The 23,302-nt window shown below is 41.0% G+C and overlaps 2 protein-coding genes across 7 annotated transcripts in view; one reads left to right on the top strand and one right to left on the bottom strand.

Moving 5' to 3' along the window:
- Positions 1 to 9,877, bottom strand: part of TBP (TATA box binding protein) — a 19,474-nt gene extending 9,597 nt beyond the window's left edge. Inside the window, exons 1-4 of one of the 4 annotated variants that reach the window (XM_011983389.1) lie at positions 9,495 to 9,562; positions 7,126 to 7,148; positions 6,792 to 6,991; positions 1,683 to 2,092 (exon numbers count right to left, since the gene is read on the bottom strand). In XM_011983389.1, the coding sequence (XP_011838779.1) occupies positions 1,683 to 2,092; positions 6,792 to 6,845 (464 nt within the window). In that variant the 5' untranslated portion in view covers positions 6,846 to 6,991; positions 7,126 to 7,148; positions 9,495 to 9,562. Of the gene's footprint in view, positions 1 to 1,682; positions 2,093 to 6,791; positions 6,995 to 7,125; positions 7,149 to 9,494; positions 9,563 to 9,715 lie in introns of those variants that run through there. The other 3 variants (XM_011983386.1, XM_011983388.1, XM_011983390.1) reach the window with 3 other exon arrangements.
- Positions 9,878 to 10,805: 928 nt separating this feature from the next.
- Positions 10,806 to 23,302, top strand: part of PSMB1 (proteasome (prosome, macropain) subunit, beta type, 1) — a 41,545-nt gene continuing 29,048 nt past the window's right edge. For 2 of the 3 annotated variants that reach the window (XM_011983392.1, XM_011983391.1), the window contains exons 1-4: positions 10,806 to 11,017; positions 15,311 to 15,418; positions 18,538 to 18,619; positions 20,979 to 21,108. In XM_011983392.1, coding sequence (XP_011838782.1) covers positions 10,905 to 11,017; positions 15,311 to 15,418; positions 18,538 to 18,619; positions 20,979 to 21,108 — 433 coding nt within the window. In that variant the 5' untranslated portion in view covers positions 10,806 to 10,904. The remainder of the gene's footprint in view (positions 11,018 to 15,310; positions 15,419 to 18,537; positions 18,620 to 20,978; positions 21,109 to 23,302) is intronic. The other variant, XM_011983393.1, reaches the window with a different exon arrangement.

Here is a 23,302-nt window from a genome sequence, read left to right on the forward strand (position 1 = left end):
CCTGGGCAACAGAGTGAGACTCCGTCTTAAATAAATAAATAAATAAATAAATAAATAAAGCACATATACTTGAAACGGGCAATGTCCTTTGAATGCAATTAACTGCACAACAACTGTCTTGCATGGACCTGGAAATCACCATCCCAAGAATATGGAGTCCAGATTTCAAATACATAGGTTCAAATACAATAGGTTATAGCTCACTGTTGCTTCTGGTTCTTTTTCTTATATTGTCAAAATGCAATACTTTTGAAAACTTGATGGCCCATAATTTTGTTCAAAAGAGAATGGCAGTCTATGATACACAACCGTAAAGCCAATTAGGTTGATCCACACAATGTTTTCATTTCCATATCATCTCTTTCCTTCCAATCACCGTTGTATACACACCTGCCTTTAGCATTTGTCCACTGATGAACTATATCAAGTAGATTTTACTACATCTATCACAACTTTCATCACATAATTGTTATATGTATTCTTATATGTTTTCATTATTTAAATATTTGCCTTAATCCCTCTGAAGCCTACAAGACTGAGAGGGCACTGAATTACCACACAGGAGGGTTCTTAGTAGAGAGCAGCAGTTCAGGAACGTGGATGACTGGATGCTCTCGGGAGTATCAGAACAAGAAAGGCACGGCAAGAAACAAACACCTGACTGTACTGTTTATACTTTATTATTTAAATCAGAAATGCAAACTTAAATTTTCTTGGGAGTCCGACAAGCATGCTGGACACGAGGGAGCGGTACAGACAAGGGTGAGCTAAAAAGGGCTGTCTCTAAAATCACTTTGTTTTTAAAATTGTGTGTGTGGTCAAACAAAATTGTGGAGGCAAGATTTAGGTCTCTGGGTAAAAGTCAGCATCCACGATTACACATCACTAAGTTCCAAAAATGATCAGAGATAGCTTAAAAACAACCACCATATATGTAACAAGGTGAATAAATGCAAATAGGAAATACTACATCTAAAGGGAGTATGAAGGAGGAAGGTATCTGTACAAGAAAACTGAGGAGATGCAGAGACTGCAAGTAACCTTTTAATTTGGTCATAAGCTTTCTAACATGAAAAGCTGCACGCTTCTTATTGACTGGGATTATTTGGAAATATTTGCTGTTTTTTCAGGAAGATGAAATTATTTCCTATCCCTACTACCCTGTTACATATAGAACCCACTTCACTTAGGTAGAAAAATCCATTTAGGACAAGAACAGTCATCTTCATTTTGTGGGAAGGACATAGACCTTCAAAGATTCATACGCAGTCCCCACAATAAAAATAAAAAACAAGAACTGCCAGAAATTATACCGATACTGTGACTAAAGACCTAAAATAGCATAAGGGAAAGAGACTACATAACATTGTGATTTGGCGATATCAGATACAGGGAAATGTCTATAATATAATAATAATGACAGTGAAAATCAGATTAAATTTTATCGGCTCAGGTATATAAACACAAATGACCACATTTCTAAACCTGTTAAGAACCTTTTACTGGGGGCACTAAGATGGCTTTGCTTCCCTTTCCCAAGTGTGAGATAAAGCAAATTTTGATACACAATTGCTGTTAGTGCCATTCCCTCCCTTAATAAAAGGATCCATCAGAGAACAGAGCAGGAACACAACTCAAAGGGACTGCTAAGTGGGAGGAAACATAAAACACCAAGTACTCACTGCAGCTGCGGTACAATCCCAGAACTCTCTGAAGCTGGAGTGGCAGGAGTGATGGGGGTCATGGGGGTCATGGGGGAGGGATACAGTGGAGTGGTGCCCGGCAAGGGTGCAGTTGTGAGAGTCTGTGAGTGGAAGAGCTGTGGTGCCTGGCCTGAGGTTCCCTGTGTTGTCTGCTGGGAAGCTGACTGCTGAACGGCTGCAGTGGCCACTGCCTGTTGCTGCTGCTGCTGCTGCTGCTGCTGCTGCTGCTGCTGTTGCTGCTGCTGCTGCTGCTGCTGTTGTTGCTGCTGCTGCCTTTGTTGCTCTTCCAAAATAGACAGACTATTGGTGTTCTGAATAGGCTGTGGGGTCAGTCCAGTGCCATAAGGCATCATTGGACTAAAGATAGGGATTCCGGGAGTCATGGCACCCTGTGGAAAGCAAGGAGAAAAACAGGTTAGGCTGGCTGCTGCTGAGTGTTTGTGGAAGTTTCTTGGTGGAACGGCAGGTGAGATGTGCAAAGACAGACGCCTTCTGAGAATAATGGGGTTATTAAACTTTAATTACGGAAGAACCAGCTACTCTTACACACATTGCTTTCTTCTTTAATACCACACAGTGGATAAACATGAAGAAAAATGGATAAACTGAACTTTGGAAAAATTAAAAACTTCTGTTCTTTGAAAGACACCATGGAGAAAATTAAAAGGCAGGCCACAGACTGGGAAAAAAATACCTATAATACATACATCTGAGAAAGGACTGGTAAACAGAATAATAAAGAGCTCTGACAACTCCATAAAAGAAGATCAACAAATAAAATAATGAAAAAGGGCAAAAGATGTGAAGGGCATATTACAAATGAAGATACAGGCATACCTCGGAGATACTATGGGTTAGGTTCCAGACCATCTCAATGAAGCAAGCAGCATGAATTTTTTGGGTTCCCACTGTCTACAAAAATTATGTTTACACTATAGTCTATTAAGTGTGCAATAGCATTATGTCTAATAATATGTATATACCTTAATTTAAAAAGCTTTATTGCTAAAAATGCTAATAATCCTGTGAGCCTGCAGCAAATCGTAATCTTTTTGCTGATAGAGGGTCTTGCCTCGATGCTGACAGCTGCTGACTGATCAGGGTGGTAGCTGTGGCAATTTCTTAAAATAAGACTGACGAACTTCGCCACAAGGACTGACTCTTCCTTTCACTGAAGATGTCTCTGTAGCATACGACGCTGTTTGACAGCATTTTACCCACACTAGAACGTAGTTCAAAATTGGAGTCAATCCTCTCAAACGCTGCTGCTGCTTTATCAACTACATTTATGGAATGAATATTCTACAGTCATCAGTTCTTCACCAGGAGTCAATTCCAACTCAAGAAACCACTTTCTTTGCTCATCCACAAGAAGCAACTCCTCATCTGTTCAGGTTTTATCAAAAAATTGCAGCAATTCAGTCACATCTTCAAGATTCACTTCTAATTCTAGTTCACTTGCTATTTCCACTACACCTGCAGTAACTTCTACCACTGAAGTCTAGAACCTCTCAAAGTCATCCACGAGGGTTGGAATCAACTTCTTCCAAACTCTTATTCATGTTGATATTTTAACCTCCTCCCATGAATCACAAACGTTCTTAATGGCATCTAGAATGGTGAATCTTTTCCAGAAGGTTTTCAATTCACTTTGCCAAGATCATCAGGGGAATCACTATCTACGGCAGCTACAGCATATGCCCCTCCCTGGTTCCTTTCTTTGAGACAGGGTCTCCATTGTAGCTTTTAACTTCTGGACTCAAGTGATCCTCCTGCCTCAGCCTCCCACGTAGTTGGGACTACAGGCACATGCCACCACGACCAGCTAATTTTTAATTTTTTTTTTTTGTAGCAACAGGGACTTGTTTTGTTATCCAGGTTGGTCTCGAACTCTTGCCTTTGAGTGATCCTTCCACCTTGGCCTCCCAAAGTACTGAGATTACAAGCATGAGCCACCATGCCCTGCTCTATTTCTTAAATAGTAAGAATTGAAAGTTGAAATTACTCCTTGATCCATGGGCTAAAGAATGGATATATTATTTAAGCACGCATGAAAACACTATTAATCTCCTTGTTCTTCTCCATCAGAGCTTGTGGACAACTAGTCACACTGTCAGTGAGTAATATTTTGAAATCAATCTTTTTTTCTGAGCAGTAGATCTCAAAGAGCTTAAAATATTCAGTAAACCATGCTGTAAACAGATGTGGTCTCATCAGGTTTTGTTGTTCTGTGTGCTGAGAACAGGCAGAGTAGATTTAGCGTAATTCTTAAGGGCCCTATGATTTTAGAACAGTAAATGAGCATTGGCTTTAACTTAAAGTCACCAGCTATATTAGCCCCTAACTACAGTCAGCCAATCCTCTGAAGCTTTGAAGCTAGGCACTGACTTCTCCTCTCTAGCTATAAAAGTCCTAGGTAGCATCTTCTTCCAGTAGAAGGCTGTTTCATCTACATTAAAAATCTGTTATTTAGTATAGTCACCTTCATCAATAATCTCGGCTAGATCTTCCAGATAACTTGCTGCTTTATGTTGTATTCTTATGTTGTGGAGAAGGCTTCTCTCCTTAAAGCTCATGAATAAACCTCTGCTAGTTTCAAAATTTTCTTCTACAGCTTCCTCTCCTCTCTCAGCCTTTACAGAACTGAAGAGAGTCAAGGCCTTGCTCTGGATTACACTTTGGCTTAAGCGGATGTTGTGGGTAGCATGATCTTCTATCCAGACCAGGCAAACTTTCTCCATATAAGCAATAAGGCTGTTTTGCTTTCTTATCATTTGTGGGTTAAATTAGAAGGAGTAGCACTTCTAATTTCCTTTAAGAACTTTTCCCTTGCATTTATAACTTGGCTAACTATTTGGTGCAAGAGGCCTAGCTTTTAGCCTGTCTCAGCTTTCAACATGCCTTCTTCATTAAGCATAATCATTTCTAGCTTTTGGTTTAAAATGAGAGATATGCAGCTCTTCCCTTCATCTGAACACTTAATGAAAGATCACTGTAAGGTTATTAATTAGCCTAATTTCCATACTGTTGTGTCTCAAGGAATAGGGAAGACCAAGGAGACAGAGAGAGAGAGATGGGGGAATGGCTGGTCAGATTGTAGACATTTATTAAGTTCCTATATTATACGGGTGCAGTTTATGGCATTCAATAATAATTACAATAGTAATATCAAAGATCACTGATCACAGTAACGGATAATAATGAAAAGGTTTGACTGGGCTCAGTAGCTCATGCTTGTAATCCCAACCCTTTGGGAGGCCAAGGCGGATGGATCACTTGTAGCCAGTAGTTTGAGAACAGCCTAGCCAACATGGTGAAGCTCCTTCTTCACTAAAAATACAAAATTTAGCTGGGTTTGGTGGCACATGCCTATAATTCCAGCTACTCAGGAGGTTAAGGCAGGAGAATCGCTTGAACAGGGGAGATGGAGGTTGCAGTGAGCCGAGGCTGCACCACTGCAATCCAGCCTGGGAAACAGAGTGACTGCAAAAAAGCAAAACAAAAAAAAAAAAAGAGAAAGTTTGGTAACAATAACAGATAACAATAAAAAGTTTGAACCAAAATCTAACCCCAAATACACACTGTTGGAAAAATAACGCCAACAGACTCACTGGGTACAGGTTTATCACAACCTTCAATTTGTCAAACATGCAGTAAAGTCAACTGCAGTAAAGTAAGGCAGGCCTGTGTATGAGTGGCTGACAAGCACTTGCCAAGGTGCTCAGAAACATTAGTAATCAGGCAAATAAAAATCAAAACCACAGTAAAATACAACTAAGCAATCACTAGAGTAAAAGTAAAAAGATTGACAGCACAAAGCGTTGGTGAGGATGTGGGGCAACTTAAATCTCCTATGCTGCGAAACAATACAGCCACTTCAGAAAACAGTTTGGCAGTTTCTTATAAAGTTATACATACACTGATATAAGACCTAGCAATCCTACTCCTAAGTATTTACCTATGAGAAGTAAAAATAGTACATTCGAAGTCTACACAAATGTTTATAGTGCTTTTACCCATAATAGCTCCAAACTGGAAAGACCCGAAATGTGAGCAACTAGAGAATGGATGAACTGCGGAACATCCAAACAACGGAGTGATACTTCGCTACACAATGGATTAACTACTGATATACAAACAGTACACCGGGCTAAGAAGTCAGGCATACACAGAAAAGCACACACTATATGATTCCATCTATATGAAATTCTAGAAGAGACAAAACTAATCTTCAGCATTGAAAAGCAGATTCAGTAGTTACCTGGGGCCAACAGAGTGACTATAAAGGGGAAGAAGGGACTTTTTAAGATAATTGAAATGTTCTGTAACTTATACATGTATATATAATTATCAAAACAGACACTTAAAATGTGTTTTTTATATGTAAATTATTTCAACAGAAATTATTGGTTTTTTGTTTTTGTTTTTGTTTTTGAGACAGAGTCTAGTCTTGCTCTGTCCCCCAGGCTGGAGTGCACTGGCACGATCTCTGCTCACTGCAACCTCCACCTCCCGGGTTCAAGCAATTCTCCCTGCCTCAGCCTCCCAAGTAGTTGGGATTACAGGCACCCACCACCATGCCTGGTTAATTTCTGTATATTTAGTACAGATGGTTTCGCCATGTTGGCTAGGCTGGTCTCGAACTCCTGACCTCAGGTGATCCGCCCACCTTGGCCTCCCAAAGTGCTGGGATTATAGGCGTGAGCCACCGCACCCAGCCTGAAACATTTTTATCGTAGATGGGTGGTTGAGAGCTTGAAATGTAGAAGGGGAAAAATAAAACTAGAAAATAATTTGGTGAGGGTGATTTTCAAAATCAAAGATCCTATATAATTATTTGGAACATTCTCGTAAGTGTTTATCAAAAGATTAGGTGTTTTATAGATATACAACTTCCAAACAGACTCCCTAAATAAACACTATTGTGCCCATTCAAAACCTAATAGAACATCTCAACAAAATCAGGCTTAAAAAATATATTAAATCATTTTCAAAAACAGATCATTAAATGCCCTTCCTTGCCTTTTGATACCATCTCTTGCAGTTCAGATTTCCGCCCTCCCTATTCTCTCCCTCCTGCTGTATTACCTGAGGGGAGGCCAAGCCCTGAGCGTAAGGTGGCAGGCTGTTGTTCTGATCCATGATGTTCACTTTCTTCTTGGCAAACCAGAAACCCTTGGGCTGGAACTCGTCTCACCATTCAGTTTTTTCCTACAGCATCTCCAGCACACTCTTCTCAGCAACTTCCTCAATTCCTTGGGTTATCTTGACACCAAGAAACAGTGATGCTGCTTTGGAAAAAAGTCTGAAGTTTAATTTAAGGATCCAGGTAACCTATACAGTCCTATAAGCCAGTTCCATGGCTATACAAAACACAAACATGAAAACCAATGAAGCTATTCTGGAATACATTTGTTTTTACCTTATAATCCCAAAGTCTTATTCCTTCCAGGTTTCCAGCGATTGCATATAAAATCACCAACAAAACAAAAATCATTTTGTTACACGTTTAGATACTCAGATAATGCTCAAAATCAAGCTGTCATAACCAGCATTAAAAACTTTTGAGGAGGCCGGGCACGGTGGCTCAAGCCTGTAATCCCAGCACTTTGGGAGGCTGAGACAGGCGGATCACGAGGTCAGGAGATCGAGACCATCCTGGCTAACCCGGTGAAACCCCGTCTCTACTAAAAAAACACAAAAAACTAGCCGGGCAAGGTGGCAGGCACCTGTAGTCCCAGCTACTCGGGAGGCTGAGGCAGGAGAATGGCGTGAACCCGGGAGGCGGAGCTTGCAGTGAGCTGAGATCCTGCCACTGCACTCCAGTCTGGGTGACAGAGCGAGACTCCGTCTCAAAAAAAAAAAAAAAAAAAAAAAAAACACTTTTGAGGAAAAACACCTACAGAAAACTAATTCCTAAGCAAACTGTAGTATCAGAGCAGAATATTTATTAAGCACTGTATACAAAGCACTGTTAGGCAAAGTTCAGATCTTTAAATATCCCAATTTTACATCCTCTACAATGTCTTGGGCAAAAAATTAAGTAAATATTAAATTCAATCCAATATACTTCAGAGTGATCATCTATCAAGCTCCTACTGTAATGAAACTGTAAAAAAAAAAAAAAAAAAGCTGCACAAAGATAAAGCTCTGAATTTTTATAAACGTAATAACCTTACCTCTTTAGAACACAATAATGCAAACTGTGCCAGTTATCTGACTATTCTTAAATCGTCATCGCTTTACTCACTATACATCTGAAATGAGTTTATAATAACATATTCTCACATAGAACTTAAGAGGTCTCAAAGTTACAAATTATACGTCCAAAGACCCTTCAGGCATATGCACTTCAAGCATGTGCTGGTACAAAGCAGACACTCAGATATTTGCTTAATATATGAAAGACTCTGACGATCACTTTGAAAGGCCAAAGGCCCCCAAAAACTATCTATCCTATATACTCATCACTGAAAAACAGACCAAAAAAGAAAGCAAGCTGTGCTTCTGGAAATAAATATATCAAAGACATTTTTTAAATTATACTTTTTTTTGACAGTTATCCTATAATAACAAAAGTGCTGCAGATGAGGATATAAAGATAGGAAGATGTAGTCCCTGGCATCAAAGTGTTCAATATGAAGGGTATGCAAATAATTACTGTAAAACACAGTATTATGGTAGCAAGTATGGCCTAAGCTAAGTTCTTGAAAGCCTACATGTCTTTGTGATCTCTGCATCTAGCACTAGGCCTGGAATGCAGTATGTGATCATGAATGAGCCCGTATACACCCCCGGAAGAGAAGACAATAAAGACTAACAGCCAATCACTATGAAGAGAGGGCGGTGTTTTCACAAAGCAGGGATCATCTAACTTGGGTCTCACAAGATGAGTAGGAATTTACAAATCAGGGCTTCAGACAAAAGAGAAATCAAGCAGAAAGAGATAACAGATTGAAAAAACATGCAGCATGCAGGCGACAAGCTTAGTATGACTGTATAGAAGGTCACTGCAGATGAGACAGCACATATTGGTGGGCTCATACTATCAGGAGTTTTAAATGTTACTGCATAGGCAATAATAACAGTTATGGAATTTTGGAAGTGCAGTATGAATAGATCTAATTTGGCAAGACTAGATGAATTTGAGAGGAGTAAAACTGGAGGCTGGAAGTTCCGCTTCAGGAACTTCAGGTGAGGCAAGAGATAATGACGGCAGGATTTAAACCCATTGTAAGTATGACTAGAGATTTATTTATCCAGGACCTTCGGTGGCTTCAGGCCACTTTTTGCAGGTAAGTCTACAGAAGAAACCGTACGGTGATTACTGCACTAATTTATCTCAGAAAAGAGTTGTTTGCTGGGTATCTTCAGCTCTTGGAAATTGAAACATCAAATCCGATATTTTTTGGAGGCAATCAAATTAATTCTGCATGGCCTTCTAGTGTCTGTATAACTAAATGAAGCACAGTCTTTTCACAGAAAAGCCTACCTAGAGATTTTGAAAACCATGATGGCCTGAACCGAGAGATGGGAGGCCCCGTAAATAAATGGTGTGTATTCTATCTTAAGAGCTACCGTGCCCGCTGTCTCAGGCTTCTGACAAAATACTTAAGTCTCAATGTTGGTAGCAAAACAGGCGGGCACAGACCAGGGTGAACCTGCCTTCTAACATGGAGAAGAAGCGGATGGCAGGACAGGGCAGGGTAAACTTCGGGTCTTCGATGCAAGGGACTGTCTGTCCCGCCCGCCGCCGCCCAGTCAGTAGTACCCTGCACCCCACAATCGTACGATGGGAAGCCGCTTGCGAAACACAGCAGAGTAGGGCACCAGGCGGGAGCGGCGGCCGAGCGGCCGTTACAGGCCGGAACGGCGGCAGCACGAGAGGGAGGAACGTCCCCCGCGGGGCCTGCACGCGCGCCAATTCCTCGTCTCTTCCCCACCATTGCCCCCAGGCCTCAATGCAGTGGTCGCCTCCGCCCGAACCCTCAGAAAAGAGTACAAGCTATTACCTGGGTCACTGCAAAGATCACCATGGGCCAGAGGAAACGAAGTTTCACAGCCGGCGGCCCAGGCGCCCGCCACAGCGAACCTGCCTGACCTCACTGAACTCCTGGCGCGCGTTGATAATGTCACTTCCGCCAGCTCTGCCCTCGGCTTCAGCGAGTTGCTCCCACTAGGGTCGAGGCCCTGCGAAGTGTGGGCATAGGTCACTTCCTGTGTTTCCATAGGGGCGGAGCTTAAGGTAAGGAGGGGCAAAGCTCTCGAGGAGTTCCGGGGCGGGGCCGCCGTGCCACAGCCGTCTCTAATTGGCCCTTGCAGGACGTAGGACAGATCGATTTTTAAATGGTGTATGTGTGTGTGTTTTGTTGTTGTGGTGGTGGTGGTGGTTTAAAGCAACTAGCGGCGTTACCTTTGGCAAGTTACCTGACGTCTCCCCCGCAGTTTCTTCTGTAAAATTGAATAATGATAATAGTGCTTACCGTTGGGCTGTCGGGAGATTGACAGAGATTGACAGTACTTGGCACTCAGTAAGCGCGTGCTCCTTACTTATGCAAGAACGCTAGCTGATCTTCAAGGGTGTAGAATGACAAGGAACACTAAGCAAAACAAACGGCTTGTGTTTACACACGCATTTATATTCAGTTCTGCCACTCCCATTTCATGCACTGTGGTCACAAGGCTCTATCCGCAGTTGTTTCTTAGTGGGACTAGAACTTAGTGGGAACTGATTTTCCCTTCTGTAGTTCATTGTGGCGTAATCATGTTATACTGCTTGTTTTCTTTGTACTTTTTATTATCAGTGAGGTTGTGAGCTCTTTAAGGATCGGAAATGTTATATACGTTTTTTATTAGCCGGGACAATTAACGCGCTCACCGTTATTCGAGTTGGCGTTGCGCCATAGTTCTGCCAATTTTTTTGTATGGTCAGACTTAAATTTTCGTCCATTGGGGTGAATTCCAATGTTTTCTTCGACGGGGGGCGGGAAACCTTTACTTTTCTGTCAGCTTTTTTGGAATGGACGGGACCCAACTTCCAAAGGGACAGGCCGCCCTGCAGCCCTCCAGGAGCAACGACTAGCGCAAGATAGAGAGGCCGGGAGCGAACTTCAGCAGAAGCCGGAAGTGGCGTAACGTCCGGTCAAGGCAGCCATCTCGCCGTGAGACAGCAGGTGTTGGAGCAGCGGGCGCAGCCGTGCGATGTTGTCTTCCATAGCCATGTATTCGGCTCCTGGCAGAGACTTGGGGATGGAGCCGCACGGAGCCGCGGGCCCTTTGCAGCTGCGATTTTCGCCCTACGCTTTCAACGGAGGGTAAAAACCCCAGAGAGCTCCGCTTTCACTTTCGCCCTTCCCCCATTTGCTGAAGCCCGTTTGGGAGTCACCGCCGTGAAGGCGCTGCCCCGGTCCCCTGCAGGCCTCAGAACCCTGAGCTGAGTGGGTCCGCACAAGGCCGGTCTCCCTGCCGTCCTCTCATGCCCTGCGTTTCCTTCTTCAGGCTCGCTTTGCTCAAGTTTACTTGGTGATTGCGATACAGCCTTGGTTTTTAGGGTTTCCCATTACAGCCCTGTCATTTGGGTTTTTATGTGGACCGGAACTCCATGCTCCTTGCTGCTGTGAGACGGTAAAATGGAAATGGAAACATAGCCTCTGCTCTGTGGAAGACCAAACTGGACCTCATGTACACGTTCCTTATGCCAGCAGGCGAGGGTAGAGGTTTAGCGTCTGAAACTTAAAAGTTAGGATTATTTGGTCTGTGTTGTTAGATGCATAGCTGGGTTGGTAGCCGAAACGTCTTAATTGTAGCCGCCTGATTTCTGTTATTTCTAATTGTAGCAGTTTGATCATTTTATTTCAAATGGAAAGTGGGATTGGTTGAGTAAACTTAGTTTCATAGATAAGTGCTTTTTTTTTCTTTGTCAGGCGGAGTCTCACTCTGTTGCCCAGGCTGGAGTGCAGTGACCTGATCTGAGCTCACTGCAAGTTCCGCCCCTCGGGTTCACGCCATTCTCCTGCCTCAGCCTCCCAAGTAACTGGGTCTACAGGCACCCGCCACCACGCCCGGCTAATTTTTTGTGTTTTTAGTAGAGACGGGGTTTCACCGTATTAGCCAGGATGGTCTCGATCTCCTGACCTCGTGATCCGCCCGCCTCAGCCTCCCAAAGTGCTGGGATTACAGGCATGAGCCACCGCACCCGGCCTTTTTTTTTTTTTTTTTTTTTAACGTTTAGCTTAAGTTCAGGAAAACAAAATACTCAGAAGATGGACCTTTTAATATGTGTGATCTTGTATGTTATGTTCAAGTTTTGGTTTTTATTTCAATTACCAACTTTATCTTGAGTAATATAATTTTCCATGGTGGCACGCCAGAGATACAGGGTTATAGAAAGATGCTCTGTTTAAGACTCCTGACAGGGAAGAGCTGTAAATTGAAGCAGTGGTTATAGTTACTAATCAAGCCTTGTACATTAAAATATATACACTCAATTTGAATGAACCGATGGTTCATAAAGAAAACAAAAAGTATTGGCTGGGCACTGTAGTTCGCACCTGTAATCCCAGGACTTTGGGAAGCTAAGGCAGGAGGATCATCGCTTGAGGCCAGGAGTTCAAGACCAGCCTGCACAACATAGCAAGACCCCATCTCTACAAAAATAAATTTTAAAAACAAAGCAAAAATGTTAATTGGTTCCTCATAAATTTGAAATATTAATGCATATTTTTGGAGTGCGTTAGAAAGACAACGAAAGTCTGATTTTAGCCTTGGTTCTGCCACTAAAGGACAGTCAGGTCTTTGGGTACTTCTGAACTTCTTGAACCTAAATTTTCTTCCTTAGTAGCTTCATAGTTTTTGGTGAGAATCGAGAGAGATGCATTTTGTAAATTGCGAGCCGTCATCTTATTTAATCATCATGAAAAGTGAATGTTCGATGATGTTAGCATCCTAGGGTTATATTAGACATTAAACTGTCAGGATCAGAGAGCTGGTGTGAAGTTGAGCCAGGACTTAGCTATTTCACCACTGAGTTTATTCATGCTTTTCCATTATGCTCCTTAACACTTCCTGTGATGACTAATTAAGTTGTACATTGTAGGGAGGGTTATTAGACCCATTTCATAACGCTATTCTCTATAAATAAGAATTTTCAGTGTTCAGTATGCCCTACTCATTACTCACTTTTTAATCCCTAGTAATCCAGTTTAAGCCATTACTGCCCTAAAAATTACTTAGAACTTTCTCATTACTTTTTCTCAGTCATTGTTCTTTTTCTTTAGTGTTTACTGCAGCTGGCATTCAGGCAGCCTTTGCTTCCACAAAATGAGGCCTCATTCTCTTTTTCTACTCTGCCTTTAAATGTAGTTAAACAAGTCATTAGCCGCCTTGTTTATCACTCAGCACTCTTTCATGTCTCATTGCTGGGAGGATTACTCCCAAATCTGGTTTTCCAGTTCTGCCTCTCGTGAGTCCCTCAGTTCTGGCTTCTTCAGTAAAACATTTCTAACTGGTTTTTCTGCTGTCACAATAACTCAAGACAGCTAACAAAACAAAAAGCAAGCTAATTATTCCCCTCAATCTCCTCTTCTCCTTTTTTATTATTATTTTTTGAGACAGAGTCTCACCCTGTCACCCAGGCCGGAGTGCAGTGGTACGATCTTGGCTCGCTGCAACCTCCGCCTCCTGGGTTCAAGCATTTTTGCCTCAGCCTCCCGAGCAGCTGGGATTACAGGTACCTGCCACCATGCCTGGCTAACTTTTGTACTTTTAGTAGAGATGGGGTTTCACCATGTTGGCGAGGCTGGTCTCGAACTCCTGACCTCAGGCAATTTGCCCACCTCAGCCTCCCAAAGTGCTGGGATTGCATGTGTGAGCCACCGTGCCCGGCCTTCTCTGCTCTCCTTTAAAAAACTTTTTATAATTATGCCATGATTCTGCTCATTTAAGTTCTAAATCTTGGATGTCATAATTGGTTTTCCCAGTTCCTAACACATTTATGTAGATATAAAAACTTGTCTGTTTTGTGTGTTTGTGACGATTTCGGATTTACCTGTTCACCCTGTTACCTTACTATTGCATTAGTAGTATTAGAACAGTGTTTCCATCCCGTTTCACATGCTATGTTATTGTCAGAGTAGTCTTCCTGAAACCACACTTTGTAAATGGCACTTCTCTCTCTCTTGCATCTTTTTGAAAGACCAGATCTCATGCTAATGCCCAGGCACCATCATAGCTCTCTGCAGGGTTCAAGCAGTCCTCCCACCTCAGCCTCCTGAGTAGTTACAACTACAGGTCATTCTTGCTCAGAAAACTTTCATGATTTCTTGCTAAAATTCCAAAATCTTTAGCTTGGCATTTGGGATTTTCTACAGTAGGAACCCTGTCCATCACATAAACCTTACGTCACTACATGTGTTTGTGCAAAAATGGCTGCCTGAATGAGTTGCTTGAATGTACTATTGGAATTATTACCTGTTCGCCATTGCTTGCTGTTTGTATTATCTGGAATGGCATCCTTTTCTACGCGAGAACTTTAGCACAAATCCCTCCTCAGTGAAAATAGTGGCTACAGTTTTCTGAGTGCTTACGTCTGTGAGGCACCATGCCTTTAATTTCCACTATTGCATTGGAGCAGTGGTTATAGCTATCATTCAAGCCTTGTATATTAAAATATACACACCCAAATATACACACCTTGTGACACAGGTACTGTTACCGTCAACTTGGATTTGGAGAATTTGCCTAAGATCACATACCTAGTAAGTGGCAAGAGTGGGTCTGTGTCTCGTGTGATTCCAGAGCCCAGGTGCTTAGTCATGCTCTAGTGCTGTAGCAGTTAGAGCTAACACTTACTGGAGGACCAGTTACATGTCAGGGACTGCTGTAAGGGCCTTACGTATTTCATTCTTTGAACACCCTATTGAGGTAGCAACTGAAGTGATCTCTGTTGTATTTATGATGAAATTGAGGCTTTGAGAAGTAACTACCCACAGTCTCATATCTGCTAACTGGGAAAGCCAGAATTAGAACCCAGGCAGTCTGCTTTTGGAATTCATACTGTAAATCTGTTTGATAAACTGTCAAATTGTACAGCCACAGAGGAAAAAATTTACTGTTTGTCCATTTGTCATTGTATAAGGACTTGGGTATAAAGAAATAAGCAGTATATAGGCGTTATATAAGGACTTGGATACAAAGAAATGAGAAAGAAAGACAAATCCCACCTTCTCGAAACTTCTAGAGCTTGCGTTGTAGTACCGCTGTCTGTAGTTGACCCTCAGGGGCGCAGATGTGGTGTTTAGTTGTTCTGTATTAGTAGTACCTTGCACAAGTAAGCATTTAATGTGTTGGTGATGATAATTCATTGACTTTTCTGTTACCTCCTGCCAAGGAGACTTTGCCCTGATTTAGGCTTATTAATAATTTGTTTTTCCAGGCAGCTTGTAACCAGGGGTTCATTCTCTTGCCGCTCATCTTTCCTCTTCCCATTTGAATCATGTTTTGTTGACATCTAGAGTATTTGATCCCAGTATGTGCTATGGAGCATTCTTCTATTTGTAGGGATAGGATTACCACCCTGGAGAATTAATGTTTTTTTCTTTTTTCCTCAGTACTGTACTGGCAATTGCTGGAGAAGATTTTGCAATTGTTGCTTCTGATACTCGACTGAGTGAAGGGTTTTCAATTCATACCCGGGATAGCCCCAAATGTTACAAATTGTAAGTAAATATTTCTGAAGACATTTCACAATGCTTTTGTATTGATTTAATGCCGTGAGAGTTTCTACTTCTAAATGATTTGTTTCATGAGTTTTTAAGTTGCTGTTGGGAGCATTTTTATTAGAAAACCATTTTCTAAGTTAATGTTTCCTAATAATTCAGTGTGCAGTCTTAAAAATATTTGCTATATTCAGGGTACCAAAAGTGCTTTCGGTAACCTAAATGTGTTCACCCCAGCATTTTACCATGAAAATTTTCAAATGTGCAACAAAAGTAAGAGAGTTTCATAATGAAAACTTGTATGCCATCACCTAGATCTTACTGTTTGTATTTTACTATAATTACTTTATCACTTTTTCCATCTATACATTTGTCTTAGTCCATTTTATGCTGCTGTAACAGAATGCCACACACTAGGTAACTTATAATGGACAGAAATTTATTGATTTACAGTTCTAGAGGCTGGGAAGTCCAAGACTGAGGGGCTGGCATCTGGTGAGGGCTTTCCTGCTGTGTCTTAACGTGGTGGAAAGCCAGAGAGAGAGAAAGAAGAGCGAGCGAACCCACTCCTGTGATAATGTCCATTCGTGAGGGCTGAGCCCTCAGGACCTAAACACCTGGTCCCAACTCCCAGTACCATCAGAATGGCAATTAAATTTCAACATGAGTTTTGAAGAAGGCATTCAAACCATAGCACCAGTAATCATTAAAGGGTATTTTTAAAAAATCTGCCTCCCCACACTGTTTTTTTTTTACTTGAAACATTCGTTTTAGAAATATCCTAAGCCATTATATCCATAGCTCAGTTTTAATAGGCTAGCTGTGTTTTTCCTAAAACATGAAAATAAAGCCAAAACTTAAAAAAAAAAAAAAAAACCTGCATAAATCAGCTAAATACATACTGCAGATTAGTAGTGGTCTGTATTGAACAGTTTTGGAAATACTTATAAATGGTCATGAATTCCTGGGTTAGTTACAAAAGTCTGTTAAACTTGAATTGTAATAGGAATGAATGGGACTTAGGAGGTTTAGGTCCTTTGGACAGGCCCTCCTTGTATTGTAGGAAGTAGGTACAGAAGAAAAGACATATTTTCTTCCCTGGTCCCAGGGATGGCCCACATCTTATCCCAAAAAGCAATGAAGTTTGTTTTCATCTTCCCAGTTCTCTTTCTGTCCACTTGCATCTTCTGATACCCTTTTTCTGCTTTCTGTTTATAGTGCTCTCGTGTTACTTTTTTTTCTCCTTGAGGATGATACTTATACAACTTGAAAGTAGTAAATATTAGAAATAAGATTTTAAAACAACTTAATGGATACCATCCTTGTACTGGCTTTTACTCATCTTTTAAGTGTTGCTTTAGTTACGTTTGCTGCTGAAGTGAGCACTTTTTTTTTTTTTTTTTTTTTTTTTAATGAAACACATCAGGTATAGAGAGAGAGAATAAGCACAATACAGCATTAACGAATGCCTGTATATATCCCTCATCCCATGTCCTGTGGGCGGACCTAGAACTAAGGTTGCTTCTTCTAAACCTGTTTGAGACTGTATTCTTTGCATGAAAACTCCCATTCTTTTGATGCACCTGGATATTTGGGAAAAGCATCTTAAAGTTCTAAGATTTCTGTCTTTCCCTGTTGGTATTGTCAACCAGTCTTGTTAGTAAAGGCAGTAAAGCCTTATAGGGAATTGGAGTCTTCACCTCAGTGCAGTGAGGTTGGTGGTGGGGATAGAGTAGGTGATGTTAGTGATGACCCTAGAAGTGTCAGCTGCTCTCCTAGTAGGACAAGTATGGTTTGTGCGAGTCATTCATAAGTTTCCAAAAGGAATTATGTGGCCTCTGCAAAATATTGTGTAGGTTTCTTTATAGATTCGTATCAAGATCTAGGAATTAAGTTTTGAAATACATGGTTGAATTTGTATGTCTATACCAAATTTTAGTCCTTTCCATACAGATGGACATTTGGCTTTTGTTTTGTTTTGTTTTCTTACGGGGTGCTATTTAAATGAATGCTCACTGGTGAGTCTAGAGCATCCCTCTGCATGCTGGCGTAAGTATATTGACGAGATGGATTTCTAGCAGTAGATTTGGTGGAAGTGGTGTGTATTTAAATTTTTAATGGATACCACCAAATTGCCCGTCTAACAGGTTAATCAGTTTATACTGTTTCCATAACCTCACCAGCATTTAGTTAGGCGTTTTTAGCCATTATGATTGGTTGAAATAGTCTCTTTTTTAGATTTGGATTTCTGAGTAACATAGAGGCTCTTATGTTTATGGTGACTTAATGTCTCTTTTTTCTGTGACTTGTCTGTTTACAGAATGTTACCCTTCTTTTCTTTGTGTCATTACTGCTTTTCTGATTTGTAAGAACTCTTTGTAGAATTAAAATTAGGCTTTGATGGTAGATGCTACCAGTATATTTTCTTAGGGTTTTAAAAAGCTATTCATAAATTTCTCTGTAGAGTTTTATGTAGTCAAATTTATGAAATTTTTCTGTGTGGCCCTTGGATTGTGTTATATTTAAATCTGCCTTCATGAGGCTAGGTGCAGTGGCTCACACCTGTAATCTCAGCACTTTGGAGGCCAAGGCTGGCGGATTACCTGAGGTCAGGAGTTCAAGACCAGCCTGACCAACATGGTGAAACGCCATCTCTACCAAAAATACAAAAATTAGCTGGGCTGGTGGCAGGCGCCTGTAATCCCAGCTACTTGGGAGCCTGAGGCAGGAGAACTGCGTGAATCCGGGAGGTGGAAGTTGCAGTGAGCCAAGATTGTGCTACTGCATTCCAGCCTGGGTGACAAGAGTGAAACTCCGTCTCAAAAATCAATGAATCAACCTACCTACCTATCTTCCCCAGCCCAAGATAGTAAAAAAATTCACCCATGATTTATTTAGTCCATTCATAGTTGCATTTTTAAGGTCTTTGATCCACCTATAATTCATCTGGACTGAGGGTGAGATGTAGGAATACAGAACTCCTTCCCCAGAAGGGTGGCTGCTTGTCCCATTACCATTTAGGAAATAATGGGAATAGGGGTTTTAAATTTAAAATTGCCGAAGATATGCTTTGCTCTACTATCTAACCAGCTCCGTTTTCTGAAATGTACTTTTTACAGAACAGACAAAACAGTCATTGGATGCAGTGGTTTTCATGGAGACTGCCTTACCCTGACAAAGATTATTGAAGCAAGACTAAAGGTAGATGCTTTTGTACGTTTCTACACTATTTCAAATTAATAGCAGTTCATTAAATTCTTTCAAGCCTACAGCATGACTGTTGGTCAGAATAGCTAGAGAGTCACTAGGTTAGTAGATGAATTACAAATGTATGCTGGAAATGAAATGATATCATTAAGGCAGGGTCATTAAAGTACCATAATGTGAAACAGCAGGACATTCCATTTGTTAGTCTTGTATCACATGAAGGGTTCTCTACCCTTTTAGAAGTAGCCTAGGAGGAGTTCTTCTGAAGATACTCTTACCTCAAAAACAAAGCAAATCAATTTCTATGGCAGGAGAGAGCCCAGAAAAGATTTGACACAGGAGCTTGGTTTGCATCACTATCAGCTGACAAGTTTTTCCTCTTTACAATGCTGTGCTCTTAGTTGGCAGGGTGCGTGAGTAGAAATACGAAAGAATGAATAAGCCAGGAGCTTGGACGAGAGGCACAACATGCACCATTAACTTCTGTCACCTGACAGGCTTCAGTTGATAGCCAGCTGCCGGAAGTCAGGGGTGATCACCTTCTGTTTTGCCTATTTGTGAATAACACTTGAAATTATTTACACTTATGAGTGGTTACTGGAGTATGTAATGTATTTATTTAACTGACAGATGCTTTTTGAATGTGTAGAAAGGATTTCACTCAGTATTTATTGATTGTTAATACTTTTTTAGAAACTTATATTGAAAGCTATAGTGACTTACATTTACTGGCATATTGATATGATAATTGCTAATGTTTATTTTATAAATGGGAGTTAGAAGACAAAAGTAAACATGTCATTGTTAATAAAACAAGGAATGGTGAATTCAACATAATGCACACCCCTTCCTAAAGTTTTTCTCTCATACTTCATTAGGTGGTGAAGTAAGTAAATGTTGGTGCTTGGTTTCAAAATGAAATGGAATGAATTTTTTTTTTTTTTGAGACAGAGTTTCGCTCTTGTTGCCCAGGCTGGAGTGCAATGGCATGTTCTTGCCTCACTGCAACCTCTGCCTCTTGGGTCCAAGTGATTATCCTGCCACAGCCTCCCGAGTAGCTGAGATTACAGGCACCTGTCATCACCCCCATCTAATTTTTGTATTTTAGTGGAGACAGGGTTTCACCACATTGGCCAGGCTGGTGTCGAACTCCTGACTTCAGGTGATCCACCCACCTCGGCCTCCCAAAGTGCTGGAATTACAGGCGTGAGCCACTGCACCCGGCCTATGAATAATTTTTTATAGTTTTTATCTTGGAAAGACATTCCTCTGTAAAAATCTTATCCGTTACTTATAGTTCATTTCTAATCATTTTTCAGTGTTTTGACATTGTTTAATTTTACGGTACTAATTAGGTATCTGTCTATTTATTTAGACACAGCTTCTCGCTTTGTTGCACAGGCTGGAGTACAGTGGTGCAATTGTAGCTCACTGTAGCCTTCATCTCCTGGGCTCAAACATTCTCCCACCTCAGTTGAGATTACACGTGTGAGCCACTATGCCTGGCCGTTAGGTTTCGCATTAGAGATGGTTGCTATATGGTTAACAGAAATTGGTGATCTTGAATTCATTTTGTGTTTATGATTTTTGTGACGTTTCTCTACCAGTGGATAATGTAGGGTTCCCAAGGGTGTAGTAAAACTAGGATTTGCAGTCACTGTGTTGTCATGCTAAGACCCTGTTTTGGATGCTTGTGTTCTCTACTGGAGATATTTGAAGGATCACAACCACTGCTGTGTATTAAAATCATGCAGATGGGTGCTGCCCTGTGTCTTCTGTTCTCACAGACATCTGCTCCACAAAGAGAGGGACTTACATCTGGGTTTGATCAGGGGTTGGCATAATTTTTTCTGTAAAGGACCAGATGGTAAATATTTACAGCTTTATGGGCCGTTTGATCTCTGTCATGACTATTTGTTTCTGCTTTTGTAGTGAAAAAGCAGCCACGGACAATATTCATAGAAATAGGGGGTAGGCTGATTTGGCCCCTGAGCCAAGCTACAAGGGTCGTTTGCTGACCGCGGTCTATATGCTGAGTGAGGGAGAGAGATGGATTTAAACCCATCTTCCTCAGGCCATTTCATGTGCCCTCTCATGGACATTAGCTCTTGGATTAGCAGTACCCAAGAGTACCCGAGATAAGGGTGGTATGGAAAATAGAGCCTTTAAACCAGAGAGCTGAGGGCAAACTTAGTATTCCTTCCCTTAAAGTTTTATCTTAGTAATACTGTGTTGGTTGATCATGAAAGAAATAGGCATGCTTTCCCCTTTCACTCACTTTATACTGTTGATTGTTCTAGTCTATAATAGCCTCTGCCTCTACATGCCTGTTAACTTTCGTCAATAATTGCAGATGTATAAGCATTCCAATAATAAGGCCATGACTACGGGGGCAATTGCTGCAATGCTGTCTACGATCCTGTATTCAAGGCGCTTCTTTCCATACTATGTTTACAACATCATCGGTGGACTTGATGAAGAAGGTAGAATTCCTTTTTTCTGGAAAATGGTGGGGAGGAGGAGTTATTATGTCCTAGATGTGTGTGTCTCCACCTAGAGTTGAAAAGAACCATAAATACCATCTGACACAAGTCTCATTTCATTTCTGATAATGAAAGTGATGAAGAAACTGAAGCTAATATGCGACATCCAAAGACACATTAAAGCTCTAATAGTGAATGTTGAGCAGCCGGTTATTTTGCTGTTTTCTCAGGATCTTGCATGAGTTAGTAGTAAATAATTAGGCATTTTTATCTTATAGAAAGAAATGACCTAAACGTGATTCTGAGTATTGAAAATTTTTTTATTAACAAACATACTTCAGAAAAGTTTTTTAAAGGTTTTAGAAGTCATTTGGGGTGATTAATAATAAGCATCTATTGCAGTGTTTTCAGAACTTTTTGAAACACCTCTTTGATTTTCTGTCAGAGTGAGACCAGGAGTCCCTGAGAATGTTAGTCTTGTTACTTAATATTCCATCCTGGTTTTGATCCAGAGCTACATTATCCCACATGGACACCAATGTTTTCCACCAGTTCTTGTTTGGATTGGCTTCTGGTTGCATCTAAAAAACCAAGTACAATCTCCCAGGAAAGATCTGTGTCACCATTTATAGTAGTCCATTGAGATAAGAAGTTACAGAAGTGTCTAGACGAGGACATCGTTGGTGTAAGCCCATATTCTGTGTTCCTTCTGGCTGAACTTGTGGCTGAAGTAGCCCTAAAAGTGGGGGCAGAGGAATTCCTGTAAGGGACTGTCCTGAACCTAGTTGGGGTTCCAGAACACTAAATCTCAGGGTAATCAGTCAAAAGCATTTAGTGCTGCAGCGGTCCTCTCAGCAGACAGCAGGAAAAGATGTGTCCAAGGAGAGGGAGTTGATTTGAGTGTTTAAGGAATTTGGTTCAGGGCCAGGGATAATTTCTCTGTGTTTAGCAACAGGGGTAATTTCTCAGTGTTTCAAGCAATAGCCTAAACAACATTATCAGTGCCTGGGAATGTTCAAGGCAGGCCTTGGCTTGGGTCAGAGCCTCCAGGGGAATACATGCAGCTGGCCACATCACAGAGCATCTCAGTTGGACACAGAAAGAAGCAAGGGGACTGGGGACCCTAAATCCTGTGAGGGATTCTGAGAGGAAAGAGCCAGGCTTCATTTCAGCACCCTGCCTCTCAGGTGTTGACTCCTATCCCTTTCTGTTCCATGAGCATTTTCTTTGCGTGCTCCATCTCTGACTCAACATCCACCCCCATACACAGCCTTAGGGAGCATTTTGATCATTTTACCTACCAAGGTTTAGGTGTAGACAAATTAGATTGACACAATTTCTTTTTAAGGCTTTCAACCTTACTTGAAAACTAAGAGAAAAAGCGTAGAAATAGTAAAAATAGAAATGAATTACCCTTAACCTGGGTAATTAGATTCTAGCTACAAATTAATTTGCCTAACTTTGCCTGCTGGATGCTTCTGGTGTCTTTTTTGACTCACGTTATGCCTGGCTTTAATGTCAGATTAATAGATTCAGATTTTAGCAACAGTAAAAATAGGTGCCGTTGGATTTCAGCAGGCCAGACAGCATCCTTTGAGTTTTTCCGAGAGTTAGAGAGTCTAATCTGGGAAAGCTGATACCTACTAAGCAGCAGACCTAAGATTCAGGTTTGACTTTGTTTCACGTCAGAGCCCTGTTCTTTGATTTCCATGTAACAGTGTTGCTAGTTTTGGTGACAACCTCAAGTGTCTCTAGAACTGTCTTTCTAAGGTTGTCTGGTTGACTTTAAGTGTTCTTTAAACTAATTGTTATTTTATAGGGGAATTTGTGTGAATAATAAAGCAGTCCTCTATCTTCTTTTTCTATTGCCCTAAGACATTTTTCAACTCTTTTACCTGTATTTCCTGGTACTTACCTCCATTTTCCAAAACTCTGTATTTATACTGCACTCTTTTGAGATATCTTTTGGTGTTTTCTTCTGGTAGATGATGGTTCTTAGTTCAGCTGTGTCCTCTTCCTCATTAGCATCCTCCTGTAACACATTACACTTTTGATAACATAGACCTTTAATGTTTTTACATGACCAGATAGATACTGATCTTTGTTGCGCCAAGTAGCATACATTCATATTTTCTTTCTTGTGTAACTCGTTTTTATTTTTTTCTCAAGTTAACTATCTCTAATTGGCTCAGAT

This window comes from Mandrillus leucophaeus, unplaced genomic scaffold (genome assembly GCF_000951045.1).
Source record: "Mandrillus leucophaeus isolate KB7577 unplaced genomic scaffold, Mleu.le_1.0 Scaffold249, whole genome shotgun sequence".
In the NCBI taxonomy this organism is placed as follows: Eukaryota; Metazoa; Chordata; class Mammalia; order Primates; family Cercopithecidae; genus Mandrillus; species Mandrillus leucophaeus.